This window comes from Urtica dioica, chromosome 3, assembly GCF_054948205.1.
Source record: "Urtica dioica subsp. dioica isolate 48M chromosome 3, U.dioica_male_clone48M_v1_H2, whole genome shotgun sequence".
Taxonomy (NCBI): Eukaryota; Viridiplantae; Streptophyta; class Magnoliopsida; order Rosales; family Urticaceae; genus Urtica; species Urtica dioica.
The window spans coordinates 49672768-49688944 of NC_142758.1; the positions used below are offsets into that span (position 1 = coordinate 49672768).

Here is a 16177-nt window from a genome sequence, read left to right on the forward strand (position 1 = left end):
CTGAATATCCCAACCAAATACGTTCTGCTTTTTATAATTTTATTTAACTCTTTTTTAATTATTTACAGTTTCATTTAAAATAACTGTAAAATTGTCCTATAACTTAAAAAAAAAAAAAAATATTCATGTTTGAGAAAAGAGATATTTGTGGAAAGTCTCGTAATAAGAAGTAAAAAAGCTCTATCGTATTTAGAAAACTGATAAAAATCATTATTGACTGACTTCGGTTCACTTTCACTTCAGATGTGAGAGCCCACAACTAGAGCCACTTTTATTTTATTTTATTATTATTCTAATAAGTATGGTAAAAACAACAGAGTCATGCACTCATGTGTACGTGAGATTGAAAATATCAAGAAAATCCCTTGTGTTTAATCGAAATGCGAGATTTATCCCCTCAATTTCTAAAAATATCAGACATATCCCTCCAGTTTAATATAAATGACATATACATCCCCTACAAAAATGTTATATTACAAATATCACAATTTTTCATTTATTTTTTACAAAAAAATAATTTGAAATCCCCTAAATACCCTTAATGAAATAATTTTTTATCTTCTATTCTATATACAAAAAAATTAAATTAAAAAATTTCTTTATAAAAAGTTAAGAGTTTTTTTTTATAAATAGAGATTTTGATTTTTTTTTAATAAAATAGTAAATAAATATTTATTCTATTAAGGGTATTTTGAGGAGTTTAAATTATTTTTTTGTAAAAAAATAAACGAAAAGGGTGATATTTGTAATATAACATTTTTTAGGGGAGTTATATGTCATTTATATTAAACTGAAGGGATATATCTGATATTTCTAAAAATAGAGGGAATAAATCTCGCATTTCGATTAAACACAAGGGATACTCTAGATATTTTCCCTGAAAAAAAAAAGGTATGAATTGATATATGATAATTGTTATGATTTTATGCTATGTTTGGACCTCAGAAATTCAAAGAGAAAAATACAATCCCAGATAATTTTTTTTTTTTCCTTCTTACTTTATAAAATGTGACACACACGTGCTTGTCGCATTCTTACGTCTGTTAAGAAACATTTTTACTTGGATTTTTTTAAAAAAAAACTTTCATACTTAGACTTCTGTGAGCTGTGACATGATAGTAAAAAAAAAAAAGGATAAATCAACAAAACGGTAATCAGATGAGTAATATAATAAAAGAAATGGAATAATAATAATAATACTCGATCCGATCCATACCCCAATAATGGTATATAGTAAATGGATTTTTTTTTTATTTTTAAAGAGAAGAACAATAGCACAGAAGGTATGGCATTTTTAGTCAAAAACTTGCATTATCACTTTTGCAGAGCTATTAATGCATATGAAACCATATATATGTATGACATGAATTGTGTGTGCGACAGAGAAAGAAAGTCAAGAAATGTTAACGATAAAAATAGAAAAGCAAATGTATAGACGACTGTATATATGAAAAGAGTAGAATATAGTCAAATGTATATATACACACACACAAGACACACAACACAAGCACAAGAGAACAAAACAATCATATATTTTTCTAATTTTTTGTATATTTATTAACCAACAAGATAGCACAACAACAAACAATAAGTCACACGGTCTCAGATTTCACGCAGCCCATACTCTGGCCACGTGAAGAAGACAGAGAAACCCACCACCATCTCTATTCTTCTCCGTCAATAATAATATATCATCTCATCTCCATTTTGTTGGATCTTTTGCATGGTTGGTCCTTTTACTTTTCATGTAGTTATATTTTAGTCCTCCTACTTTATTTTTTGAGCACTATCAGCCTTATTGACTATTTCCCCGATGGATTGTTTTGTAATTTTATAATTATAATAATATAAAAAAAAAATTACGTTCATATTCTCTCATCCCTGCCTCCAATGGTGGAGCCATGAACTCCGACTGCATGGAGGCAAAGTTGAAAAACAAAACTCAAGAAGGAAAATTTAAAAAAGCTATATAATTTTAAGCTAAAAATATGAAGTTGGTCTCGTGTCTCGGTACGTGAACGTGAGGTCCTTAGTGATGAGACAACCATTTGCGATGAAGCATAAGTCGGAGATATGATTAAATTGCGATAAGGCGGTCGTTTGAATCTTCGTGACTTGCATTGTAAAAGCTCCGTTGTATAATCTAGTTTGTGGTAGTGTTACTAGTTCACGGTGTTACTAACTGAATAATAAGATTTATTTTTTGGAATTGTGTTGTTATTTGATGATAAATTTTAAATATTTTTTAAAAAAATATCATTTTTTTAGCCATATTGTCTAATCAAGACTCACTCCCTCGACAAGCTAGAATGACGAGATGCTCTGTGAGACGATATCGACAATGTTTAAGAAAAATATAAACAAAAAAAATACAAGTTATTTTTTTTTAAAACTATTTTGCATTTATACATTCACATATAATGTATACTTGATTTAATAAAATATTTGAGTTCAGATTAATCATAAATTCTTTAAACATCATATAATGAAAATAGATCGCCATTTCGGGAGTTTTAACTCATTCTCTCACACATGACATGAAGATGTTTTATAAGAGATAGTGTCACTCAAACTAAATATTTGAGGATAAAAATATAATATTTTTTCAATCATAGATATGTTTTTTAATTATAAATGATTGATATATTATAAGAAAACACAAGGATATTCCCGTCTAAATGTATATGCACGTTAGTAAAAAAAAAATAGAAAGTCTATGACTATGAGAGTCGAATACTCTTCTGTGAAAAAAGAAAAGAAAAAAGAACTACAAGTGCGAATTCACAACAAATTAGAGGGTAACATATGCAACGAAAAAAAAAAAAAAAAAAAAAAAAAAAAAAAAAAAAATTATAACTGCTGACAACTTCCCATTTCCTCCGTACACGTGTCACTCACTACCCAAGTAGATCAAGATAGTAGCCGTTAAAAGGACAAACCGTACTGAAAAAAGAAACAATTATATTATATATGAAGTAAATTATTTAATCAACTTTCCTTTGTCACACAACTCACAAAAAACACTTCCCAAGATTCCGTTTTGTGAGAGTAAACAGTAACAGTAACACCACATCTGGACTGTATTACATAATCTATGCAATTTTCAGCAATAAATTATATAATATTACATCAATTCCTACGTAACGCAGTTTTTTATGCACCACCCCTCTCAGACTTTTAAAATTATTTATTTATCTATGACGCAAAGTAATTTTTCTACTATTAACACTCACATGTACTGTTCTTGGGACCTCTTTTTTTCGACCATGCAAATTATACTCTTTTTACTTTAATAATCTTTGGAATTTTTTTTATCAGTACTCTTTTTTTTCAGCACCGGAGGAGATCTGAACATTATATTATTTTCCCATATATATATATATATATATTTTAACTTTTTCTCTGAAAAACTTATCTTCCGACCTTCAACGTGGTTTTAGCCTTTTAGGTATCACCTCTCTCTCTCTCTCTCTACATCTAGTTAAAGCCAAGCCAAGCTTTCTCTCTCGGAAAAAACTGTATTATTATTTTTATTATCCATATTGGTAAACAGTAGTTTTTTTTTTTTTTCCTTTTCCTTAATTTTAAGTCATCGGGAGATTTGCTATATGGGATTCTGGGGGTAAAATATGGGTCCCTTTTGAAGATCAGACCGGAAAGTTTTCAAGATAATTTTTGTGGGTTTGATTTCCTTTCTGTGGTTTTCATATATCTCTCAATCATCCCCATATTATATCTGTATACACAACTTTCTCTTATATACATACACATATATACATAAACACTCTGGTTGGGAATATCTCTCTCTCTCTCTCTCTCTCTCTCTCTCTCTCTATATATATATATATATATACATATTTTCTGGCGATAATGAGTAGATCCGTAGAGGATAAGAAGCTTTGCCATAACCACGGTCCAACTCCAACAACACCAAAACAATCTAATCACCATCATGATAATTATAATAATCAACACTCCATTAACAACAACAACAATGGAGCTTCAGGGTTCGAGTTTCACAGCACCGGAAAACTTCCCGGCGGCCACAGATCGGCGGGTCTCGGGATCGGAAAGCTCTCGTCCGCGCCGTCCAAATGGGACGACGCCCAGAAATGGCTGGTCAACCTCTCCCGAGACCGGTCAACGCTCCACAAGACCGTGACGTCATCGTCCTCCTCGTCGTCGTTGACCAAGCCCAGAGACTCCAACGCCGACGACCTCAGGCTCATCGCCCCAGTCCCGCCCAGCGACTACGAAGAAGAAGAGAAAGAGATCAACAACAACAACAACAACAGAACTGGTGCCAGCGTGGCTGATGACGTGGCGGTGGGAGTGGTGACGTGGCGTGTGACGAGCAACAACAACAAGTCTGCGGTGAGGTCAGTTTGCGTGAGGGATATGGGAACAGAGATGACTCCGATAGCGAGTCAAGAACCTTCTAGAACCGCCACGCCGGTCCGAGCTCGGAGCCCGGTCTCGTCGGCTTGCTCTACGCCGATCAGGCAATACTCTTCCGCTAGTGGTTACAATGGGAATAATAGTGGCGGTGTTGCTATCGCCGGCAATAATGATGATAAGAGTGAGAGTAATAATAATAATGGGGTGAGTCCTTTGGAGACCAGGGCTGTGGCTTGGGACGAGGCTGAGAGAGCCAAGTACATGGCAAGGTACGTAATTATTTATGGTAAAGTTATGAATTTATACAATAGTAAAAGTTTTTTCTTTGACTAGCCCAATCGGATTTCAAATTTTTTTTTTTTTTTTTTTTTATATGTTAAGGTTAATTTTTTGAAAGTGATAAATTGCTTATAATAATCGTCAAAAAATTTAATCTTGGTTGTAAAAAAAAATTTAAAAACGTAAATTTGACTGTTTTGCTGGAAAGTTGAAATTTTGAACTATTTTACTAATTAATAAATTTCAAATGACTATTTTGTACAATTTTTTCACTATTTATTATGTTAATTATTACTTGGGATTTTTTTTTATATAATTATTTTTATGGATTTGTTTCATTTAAGTAGAGGCTTATTATTGGGGATAATAAGGCTTTTGTTTTTGTTTTGGAAGTTTTTTTATGTGACTAATTTAGTGCGGAAGTGTTTTTTAAATTTTATTGCAAGAATAGCCTGTTTATAATTTTAATCGTATAAGAAATATTTTTCAAGTTTTTAAAAAACGACCAGCTTTGCTAAGTTTAGATATTTTTTTGTTAAATTTGTTTATTATTTAGGGCACTATTGATATTGTTTTTTCATGTAATTTTTTCTTAACGAGTAGTGTGTTTTTGTGTAAATTGTTGTATTAGGTATAAGCGTGAAGAAGTGAAGATCCAAGCTTGGGAGAATCATGAGAAGAGGAAAGCTGAAATGGAACTGAAAAAGATGGAGGTAAGTAAGATTTTTAATTTATAATTAATTTTCAGGTAATTGTTGGATTTTGTAAAAACAAAAAATAAATAAATTACCACATAATCTTGTGATGTCAATATTCAAAACTACAATTCATGACAAAAGATATCACCTTTATATATACAAATTCATAAATTCCATGTATATCTACAGCTGACCATGGAGTTGAATTTTCTTTTATCACAAAGTCTTATTTTTACTACTACCTTTTTTTTTTTTTAATAGAAATTGAGACATTGTTTCTTAAAAGTTTGGTGTGTGATGGCAGGTAAAAGCAGAGAGAATGAAGACCCGGGCCGAAGAGAAGATGACAAACAAGTTAGCGGCGACTCGGAGAATAGCCGAAGAAAAACGAGCAAACGCTGAGACAAAACTGAACGAGAAAGCCATGAAAACCTCCGAGAGAGCCGATTATATTCGAAGAACCGGTCATTTGCCCTCTTCCTTTTCCTTCAAATTACCTTCTCTCAATTGTTGGTAGCCCAAAAATAAATAAACTAAATTAAATTAAATTTTATTGCAAAGGCATGTAAAATCGATAATAATGATAGTCTTGTAGCCCTAACTCCCAAGAGTACGTAGTGTACTTCTCTCATGAGTGTGACATTTATGAGGAGATTTTCGTTTTACGCTTTGACAAATTTATTTTTATTCATTATGAAGCGAGTACTCATACAGATATGTAATGATTTTTTTTTTATATTGGCTTATAGAGTCACTATTTAGCTCAAGGGTAAATTTTGACTTAGAAAAAATTGTAATTAAGTTATTTTTAACTAAAACTCACACATTTATCTGATTAGATTACGTTTTATAACTTTCGTTAGACGATTTTTATTGTTAGTGAGAACGGTTAACTTTGGTTACTCTTAAAAAAAAGTTAGTTAATAAATTAGCTAACTTCATCTTATTATTATTTCCTCTATTTCCTGATGAAATTAGGATGTGATGCTTTGATGTTTGGTTTCTCACTATAACGTAGAAGCTTTCGTGCTTTGATGTTTGGTCAGAACAGAAATTATGTTATAACCAAACTGAAAATTAAGTCCTTAATAATAGACTGGAATTAAAATCCGAAAAAATTACATTTTTTTGAAAAAAAAATACGATCAAGAATACCGGAAAAATATCAAAATTTTCACTATGGGAATAGTTTTGAAACAGGTATAATTTGATACTGTAAACATAAACAGATTAAAACGGAACTAAATTTTGGTTTGATTCCATTCCAGATGTTCAAACACCAGCATATAAATAAATAATTTTTTTTTTTTAAGATTAAAAAGTTACGACACACAAGAAAAATTCTCAATTTTTGCTACAAAAATTCCGTGGCCTGTCAAAAGAAGCACCAACAGTTTGTGACAAACATGCACCGAAGTTGAATCAATGTCTCTTTCAATTTATTTTGCGTATATAATATAATATATAATTAATTTCCGTTATACAACATCCTTTTTTTGTGGATCATGTTGGGAAATATGTGTATTGTATTGAGAAAGAGACCATGGACACTATTAATTCTTATACGTACTATAACTCAATTATTATTGAAAATTTGGAAGTGATATTAATTCCCTTGTTCTCTTCTTCCACATCATAACTTATCGCTTTCTTGTTGATCTTAAATTGATGATAAGAAGCAAAACAATCTATGTGAGTGGCACAAAAACTAGTGTCTTGTCCACGTCTAGATAGATAGATAAATACATAAATAAATCAATAAATAAAAAAGTCTCTTTTACTTTTTGTCAATACTTTTTCTTCTTAGATGCAATTCTATACTAGCTTGCAATTACAATATATATTGCTGTCGTTTTCTTTTACCAGGGCAGGCCGTACATGTTGTGAAATATAGTAATACGATAAAAGAAATCACGTGACATATTGAATTTCAAAAACTTATTTCACTAATACTGATTGAAAGTTGTTAATCTCATAAAGTAACAGTCGTCTATAGTGTTTCAAACTCTAGTTGTTAATATTTACATTGTTTTCTTTTTATTTTTTTATTTTACTATTTACAAGTTTTTTAGTTTTTTTATTTTTAACAATTTCAAGTTAAAAATCAATATTCAAAATTCTATAAGTCGATAGAATCCGTATTTGCGGAATTTATTCACAGTTTTGGCAAGTTTTTGTCAATATGTTCTCATTTATATGATTTTGAGTGCGTGATCGTTTTCAATTCGTGTCTATTTATTATTCATGTGTGTGATTAATTTAGCAAATATTAACTGGGTTACTTTGGCTGGGATTATTCTCATATGCGAACTTTTGAAAATAAAAACTATTTTTTTACTATATGGTGACCGTGATTGTAACTGTTCTTGTATATTTATAATTGGGTTATAATTTACAATAATCCACTTTTGTCTTCAACTACATATACTTTTAATTATCTTTTGTAGCGAGCTAGCCATTTATAGTATCACCGCATAAATGATGAGCTAAGCTCGTTTCAGCTTAGCCCGTCATGAGGAACCCGTGAGCTAAGCCATTTTAGGCTTAGCTCGGTCCGAACAAAATTAGAGGCCAATTTATAGTTTAACGAAAGTTAGAAGCTCATAAACAAATCAAAGCCAATTTTTTCTTTCGAAAGATCAAGACTGATTTTAGGTTAATTATCACGTCAACAAGTCCATCGCTAAACAAAAAATGGGACAATTGTGTCTCATCCTTGCTTGGACGCCTTTGCTCACGTATATATGTAAGTAATGACTCTATACGTAGGCTATGTGTGTCCAAGTCCTTAACAAGCATTGTCTTAGACTCTTGTCTATTTGAAAATTGGTTTTGATTAACTTTACATTTAGAGTAATATGTCCCTTTTTATTTGCCTGATATTATGTCTAATATTTCTAAAAATAAAATGGATAAATCTCGCATTTTGATAAAACACATGGGATACTGTTGATATTTTCTCATTTGAAAATTGGTATTGATTAACTTTACATTTAGAGTAATAAGCCCCTTTTTAAAGTGGTATTTGCATCTTATGTCACAAATTGACAATCCAATTGCAAATAAGTCACACGCAAAAATTTTAGAAAGTTTTAGAGGACACAAATGCAATTTTGACAACTTTGTTACACAAATGCAAAAATCCGACGAATTTGTGACATTGACGCAAATTTCCCTTTGTTTTTTAATGATAGGCTTACTTACTTCTTTCAACGTTTTTGTTACATTAATACCTCATATTTACATATTTAAAAGTGCAAGAGTTTGGCAACAAACTTTATGCAGCATAGAAGTCTACTCGTGCCCCTTTTTTTCAATGGTGGATTCCTACAACCCATTTCAAGTTTGTTATCAAACTCATGTCCTTTTCTAGTATGAGTTATATGTAAATTCGGTGTATTAATATGAGAAAAACATGAAAAAGAAATTACATAAGTTGCCATATTTTTAGAATGATAGTTTTATATATCTCTTTTGTATTTTTCTCATAGTGATACTCATATTTACATATAGTTTTAGGATAAATTACATAAATGCCCCCTGAACTTTTGACCATTTAACAACGTGGTCCCTACTTTTACTTTTCTTACAGCGTCGCCCTTGAACTTTGACAATCAAACTTAGTCCTTCCGTCTATTTTTCTCAACAATACATCCATTTTTTCCCATGTGATTGGCATGTGACTATTTAAACAGGGACAAAATTGTAAAATAACAAAAAAATATTGATTTTATAATGATTTAATATTATTAAAAATTATTATTTATTATATAAAAAAAATAAATATAAATAAAATAATTATGTAAAATATGAATTTTTAATAAAAATGAATTGTAAAAATGAATTATTATTTATTATTAATTTTCTATTATCGTGAAAAAAAAAAGTATAATGGAAATGTATAAAAAAAGTATTAAAAAAAGACAACAAACAAAATGAAAAATGAAACTTTTTAATTTTTTAATTTTAATTTATTAATTTTAAATATAAAATAATTAAATAAAGGATATATAAGTAATTTTAAATATTCAAGTTATTACACAAGTTAAAATAGACGGAATATACTCCCAAAATTTGATGGAAGGACTAAGTTTGTAAGATTGTCAAAGTTCAAAGGCGACGCTGTAAGAAAAATAAAAGTAGGGACTACGTTGTTAAATGGTCAAAAGTTCAGAGGGCATTTATGTAATTTATCCATAATTTTATATAGAAATGGGCATTTGTTTGACAATGAACATGAATGAGACATAATGGTATATCGCTTAAACAAATGAGACAACGATGTCCAAATTTCAAATAAAAAGGGGGAATTTGCGTCAATGTCACAAATTCGTCAAGTTTTTGCATTTGTGTCACAAAGTTGTCAAAATTGCATTTGTGTCACGTATTGCGTCAACGTCACAAATTCGTCGGGTTTTTGCATTTGTGTCACAAAGTTGTCAAAATTGCATTTGTGTCACGTATTTACATTCGTTTCACATGTGCAAATTTCAAATTAATATCCAAATACTTCTGAATTTTTACAATACCTCATTAAAAATCACTTCATCTTCCTCTAAAACTTTCTAAATTTTTTGCACGTGACTTATTTGCAATTGGATTGCCAATTTGTGACATAAGATGCAAATACCACAAAAACAAAGGGCAATAAATATCAGTTGTCCAAATCCTTATTTGTTTTTAGAAAATTAGCACTAATTGCCTATTTTTGTGATGGTAAACTTTTATATTCTCTTAGTAATGTCTCGTATTTACATATAATTACTAAAAGAAGATAGATAGATATATATATATATATATATACATATCGAAGCAAACTTAAACGAGAATTGAAAGCATCTCACTAAAAAAAATGGGACATCTATGTCCAAAATCCAAATGCCTATTTATATTGAAAATGGCAATCATTGTCGTTTGAAAGGTATATGCCGTTTTGGCTGTTATTGTCGTTCAATAGATATTGCCTTTTCTTAATTTCTAAATTATATTTATAAATTTTAATAGTTAAATTAAAAGAAAAAAAAATCGTCGAGACTATTCAATTGGCAAACAAAAGCCAATCCCATCGCAAACTTTCTCTTCTCTCTCGCGTTTCATTCGTCGACTTCCATTGAGAGCTCTCGAGGTTTCTCTCTCTCTCTCTCTCTCTAGGCGGTTCTCGCTCGCCGCCATATCTTTCTGCATCGCCGGCAAGCCGATTCCGTCTATGCGCCTCCGAGTCCTAGCTTATCGGGATAGGTCAAAGGTTCGAAGTTCTTTCTCTGAGATTTCTAGGGTTTGTTCTTGTTCTCGGCTTCCGAGGATATTCTAGGTTTTCGTTCCCAAACTGCGGAAATCAAGTTCGCGGTGGGCTAGCTTGCCAGAAAACTATAGAATTTCGATAGTTCGCGGTTGTGCTGATCTTGTATTTCATCTCTATTAGATCTGAGATTCCTGAATTCGGTGCTTGATTTTTCTGTTTCCGTTTCGGAAGTGAGGAATTCGGTGTTTCTCGTGAATTAGGGTTTAGGACTAGGTGTCTGTACCTGGTGGTTTAAAATCAAGGTCTGAGACTCATATCCATGGCTGCTGGTAGGCATGGGGGTTATCGCGAAAACGAGTTTAGGGAGCGTGATTCGAGTCTAGAAGTGTCGAGGCGCGATTTTGCCACAGCCAAGGACGATTACGAGCGGATTAGAAACGGGAATCGAGAAAGTGAAAGGGGTAGTAGAGTTGGGGATGTTAGAGACAGGAATAAGGTTAGTCGGAAAGATGTTAGAGAGAGGGACAGAGTCAACGGAGAACATCAATTACCCGTAAGCAAGAGTGATTCAGGCAGTAGTGGTGGCGGCGGAGGCGGGGACGAAGTTCGCCATGGGCCCAAGCGGTGCGATTTCTCCGTCAAATCCGTGGATAGAGAGCCCGGCGAGTTGTCGAGCGAGAGCGGGTCTGACGAGGCCACTGAGCCGGTGATTAAGGATACCGAGGTTTCAAAGGTGATGGAGAACGGGAAACGGTCTTCTTTGGATCGGAAAAGGAAGTTTTCCCCGATAATTTGGGATAGGGACGACAAAGGACCGAGTAACTCAACTAAAAGCTGTAGGCCTTTGAGAGATGTCAACGGGCTTCCTCCACCGCCGCCTCTGCCCAAGGTATATCGCCAGTCTGTCGTTCCGGATGGTAGTGTACACATATCTCCGATCAACGACAGCGATCAGAATGAGAAACTCGGGTCTTCCTTCTCCCCAGCTGAGCGTTCGGAAACACCTGAACCATGTAAGAGTGATTCTCCGGTAGTAGCGGAACAGGAAGTTGAGGCTGAACTTGCAGCGAATAAACCAGAAGACGAAGACACCGTTCCGACCCGGAATATTTCATCCTCGAGGTGGGCAGCGGGGAATAGCTCACCGGGCGACGAGGGTGAGATTTTGGAGGACGAGATAACGCCTAGTAAAAGGAGGAATGATGTTTTCGCCCCGGAGCCACTCGGGGCAGGCGTTCGGAGCAAGTCGTTAACTCCCGAGTTTGGGGAGTTTAAGAGAGAAGGCTCCGAACGCTCTAGAGGGAGATCGTCGGAGTCGGATGATCGAGGGGCTCGTGCAAGATCTTCGAGTCGGGATAACTACCCCGAGGAGGATTCTGACGGGGACGATTACATGGAGTTTGAAGAGGAGCGCAACCAAAATCGTAGCAATAGAAGTCGCTCCGACTCGGAGTCCGAGGACAGATGCGATTCTCCTGAAATACCAGAGCCGCCAACCCCGCCGCAGAGAAGTGTAAACATGCTTCAGGGCTGTAGAAGCGTTGACGAGTTCGAGAGGCTAAACAAGATCGACGAAGGCACTTATGGTGTTGTGTACAGGGCTAGAGACAAGAAAACAGGGGAAGTTGTGGCCCTGAAGAAGGTGAAAATGGAGAAGGAAAGAGAAGGTTTTCCTCTGACTGCTCTAAGGGAAATCAATATTCTTCTTTCTTTTCATCACCCGTCAATTGTCGATGTCAAAGAAGTGGTGGTGGGAAGTAGCTTGGATAGTATCTTCATGGTGATGGAGTACATGGAGCATGATCTGAAGGCACTCATGGAGACCATGAAGCAACCTTTCAGCCAGAGCGAAGTCAAATGCCTTATGCTTCAACTGTTAAGCGGAATCAAGTATCTTCATGATAATTGGGTACTTCATCGGGATTTGAAGACATCCAATTTGCTTTTGAATAATTGCGGGGAGCTAAAGATATGTGATTTTGGGTTGGCACGTCAATACGGGAGTCCATTAAAACCGTATACTCATCTGGTGGTAACTCTTTGGTACAGGTGAGTTGCAATCTGAATTTGCATATGCAATTTGAATTCTTGACGTTGATGTTTGTAATACCATTTTCGCACCAAAGATGAGTACTTTACTAAAATGCTTACTGAATTTTCAGGTCACCTGAGCTTTTACTTGGAGCAAAACAATATTCTACGGCTATTGATATGTGGTCACTTGGCTGTATTATGGCAGAGTTTTTGTCGAAGCAACCTCTATTTAATGGGAAAACTGAATTCGATCAACTTGACAAGGTACATCTAGTGACTCGTGTGCTTGACATCCTATCTGGCTTATTAACAGTACATATCTCTTATAGGTGGTTCTTTGTTAATTCCTAAATAACCACAGATTTTCAGAACCCTTGGGACACCGAATGAAACAATTTGGCCTGGATATTCCAAGTTACCCGGTGTCAAGGTCAACTTTGTGAAGCATCAGTAAGTAAAATTGTTTTTCGTAAGTAATTATTTCTTCGATTGTGACACTAAAGTTTGTGTTACTCCTACTCTTTCCCAGGCTTCCAGCTTTGGGTGATTCTGACCCAGCCATCTGGCACTCGTTGGTGGAATGCCTGTTTCTCTCTTATTTTGCATGTGAATTAAACAGCTGACCTGTTTCTTTCAGGTACAACCTTCTTCGCAAGAAGTTCCCAGCAACATCATTTACGGGATCTCCCGTTCTCTCTGATTCTGGGTTTGACTTGTTGAATAGGCTTCTCACTTATGACCCTGAGAGGGTAATTCTTCATAACCTCATTTGGTTTAATATTATTTTATAAACACATACCTGGGACTTATACTTGTTTTATTCAATTCAGAGGATAACCGCAGAAGATGCCCTGAATCATGAGTGGTTCCGCGAAGTTCCCCTACCCAAGACTAAAGAGTTCATGCCGACATTTCCAGCTCAACATGCACAAGACAGGTGTGATAATCTTTTGTTGAAGTGTGTTAAGACCTTTGATATTGAGGGTATAAGAATTTTAAAGATATAATTAGGGGATATATATATATATATATATATATATATATATGTATATTACTTGGAAGTTATTTAGCTTATAAACAAGAGGGGGTAGCACATACCTCTCAAAATTCCGATATCGAGTATTGTATTAAATCGAACTCCCTTCCTCGCACTGACTTTTTTCCAGAAACTTCCTATCCCTCATCTCTACAATTCCTCTTATTTACAGGCTATATAAGTTAGTATTCTATATTTTACCCCTAATAATCTATTATTATTATAATACCCTTAATATCTAAGGTCATAACAAAGTACCATGGATTTATTCTTATTTAAATTTAATTTTTTGTTGCTTGTGATGTTATTAGGCGTCACCGGCGAATGCTGAAGAGTCCAGACCCTTTAGAAGAGCAACGGAGAAAAGAGTTACAGATGGGAGAACTAGGGACTGGTGGAGTATTTGGCTAAAGGGATTAAACTGGTGATGAAAATACGATTCTCGCCCTTCCATTGTTTACTACGATATTCTGACTGATCGTCCAAAGGTTGAGGTGAGAGACATGCCTTGAGCGGAAGTTGCATCATTGAAGTTAGACAATCATTCGTGCTGTTTTTTAGCAAGCACTTCGTGATGATTTGGATGGGATGTATTCTTTGATTACATTCCAACCAAATTGTTGCAGGTTAACTTTGTTTTCAGATTTTGTCGTCTTATGAGATTTCATCATCAGAAACCACAGTGCTGATACAGGCCCTGGCATAGTTGCTTTTTTCTAAGAGTGAAAGTCGGTTTCATCTGAAACTTGTGTATGTAACATAATTTCATTGGTGCACTGTAAACATTTTTCTTTTCAGATTTGGTTTTGAATATCAAACTATTTTTCTTAGTTACAGCAGAACATATTTGATAATTATATTGTGTTTGCAAGAGACGGTTGGTGTGAACTGAGGAAGTGGAGGAGACATTCTTGCTTTTCATTGACGACGATTTTGACAGTAACAATAGTAGTGTGAAGGTAATTTATTTTGATATCTAGAATGATCTTTTGATCTGTGAGCAACACGGTGCTTTGCATCCGTATTTCGTAATGCCGTGCGACAATTTAAGTTGTATTAATTAACTTCTATAGGAAAATAGCATATGATTAACGCCTGATGACTTGAGAGGTATTAATAAACTTCTAAAGGAATAATGGCTTAGGATTCACCGATAATATCTCAACTGATTTTTGCTTGTAGCCATTTATATCTGTTTAGGGGATAAGCTTGAGTTCATACTTGTCATATTTTCTTGTTATAAGCCTTGTGCAACATTGAGTCATCCAATCTATTTCCTGGTTCTTTAAAAGAAGCCGGCTGAGATGAAAGCTGTGAATACTTGGACTATCCTTCTACATAATATTAACCACTACGCATATTTTATTTTTCTTTGTTGCTCAATTGCTTGAATTGCTTGCGAACTTAGGTTATAAATGGATGTTTCATATCTGTTCTGGTGAAATTTTATCTCCGAATGGTCTGGTTTGCTAGTTGCAAGTTTCAAGAAGTGGTACCTAGTCCCTGATATGCTTTGATTATACTTTCCAAACAAAAAAAAAATAGTAATAATTCTTAATATCGTTTGGCTGCTCTGATACCTATGCATTCTAGTCATATATAATCTGGTGTCCTGCTGAGTACTTCTTGGATCAGTAGAACCACCACATTTCTTAGGAGTAAGAAGTCTTCGATTTTGGAGTGTTCATTAGCCCCAGAATTTTTCATGACATTTGTGATTGTCTGCAAATGTCACTGCAGTATCAAATGGATACAGGTAGAGGATGTTAATTGCACCGTTCGGGAATATCTAAAACTTCGGTTAGATTGTTCCTTCAAGACTCTCCTCGAGGTACTTAAACAAACTTGGGTTGGTTATAATTCCTTCAAAGCAAACAAAAAACGTCGTTAATTTTATTTTTTTATAGAATTGGTATACTAGTAATCAAGTTTTTTTACCTGTAAAATGCATGGCAGCCAACATTTTACGAACAAGATTATACTTTCTGAGTTCTGACTGTAATCATACTGTTCCCTTGCCTATTCTTGAAATGGTCGTGCCTGAGAGTTAGAAGCTTGTTCACTCGTGACTGTTGACTCAACTTTTTTTGTTTTACTGCAAAAACAAAGGAAGGTAATATGGTCGTACTTTTGACTGCGTACACACCGATGGGTTTTCACTACACTTTTGCTCTCTTGTTTGTCTATGGTCCAAGAACCAACATAAAAAAATGCCTAATTTTTGCCCTTCCCTCGTTTTTTTACGTAGAATTACCAAACTAGCCATGTAACTGGATTTTACTTTATACGATAGTTAAGATACCAGAACTAAGAGCTTGGCCAGCAAAAGCTTTTTCCTCGTAAACGCAGTTGTAAGTTACGTTCATGTTGTGTTGTTTGCTTAATATTATATTCTGCAACTCTTATCGTATAGGGCATGGCCGGAGGAGCAATGGGTTGCTTGGAGATGGAAAAAAGAGATGCCCATTTGCTCGCTCGCTGTCCATGTTA

The 16177-nt window shown here is 34.3% G+C and overlaps 2 protein-coding genes across 5 annotated transcripts; both read left to right on the forward strand.

The window, feature by feature from the left end:
* Positions 1–3603: 3603 nt before the first annotated feature.
* On the forward strand, positions 3604–6087 carry LOC149403515 (Remorin family protein). Its single transcript, XM_089609559.1, has 3 exons — positions 3604–4667; positions 5309–5390; positions 5680–6087. Exons 1-3 carry the CDS (start codon positions 3871–3873, stop codon positions 5890–5892), a joined length of 1092 nt encoding a protein of 363 aa, XP_089465685.1. The 5' UTR covers positions 3604–3870; the 3' UTR covers positions 5893–6087.
* Positions 6088–10409: 4322 nt separating this feature from the next.
* On the forward strand, positions 10410–15828 carry LOC149403516 (Protein kinase superfamily protein). 4 transcript variants are annotated; one of them, XR_016296171.1, is made up of 8 exons: positions 10415–12666; positions 12780–12915; positions 13013–13101; positions 13289–13400; positions 13482–13588; positions 13999–14415; positions 14560–14646; positions 15428–15828. XR_016296171.1 is itself a non-coding variant. In XM_089609949.1 (6 exons), the coding sequence occupies exons 1-6, from the start codon at positions 10937–10939 to the stop codon at positions 14096–14098; spliced, it is 2274 nt and encodes a 757-aa protein (XP_089466075.1). In that variant the 5' UTR covers positions 10415–10936; the 3' UTR covers positions 14099–14560. The 4 variants fall into 4 exon arrangements, 2 of the variants coding, with proteins under 2 accessions (XP_089466076.1, XP_089466075.1); XM_089609949.1 differs by lacking the exon at positions 15428–15828 and having other exon boundaries at positions 13999–14560; XM_089609950.1 differs by lacking the exons at positions 13482–13588; positions 13999–14415; positions 14560–14646; positions 15428–15828 and having other exon boundaries at positions 10410–12666; positions 13181–13400.
* Positions 15829–16177: the final 349 nt, after the last annotated feature.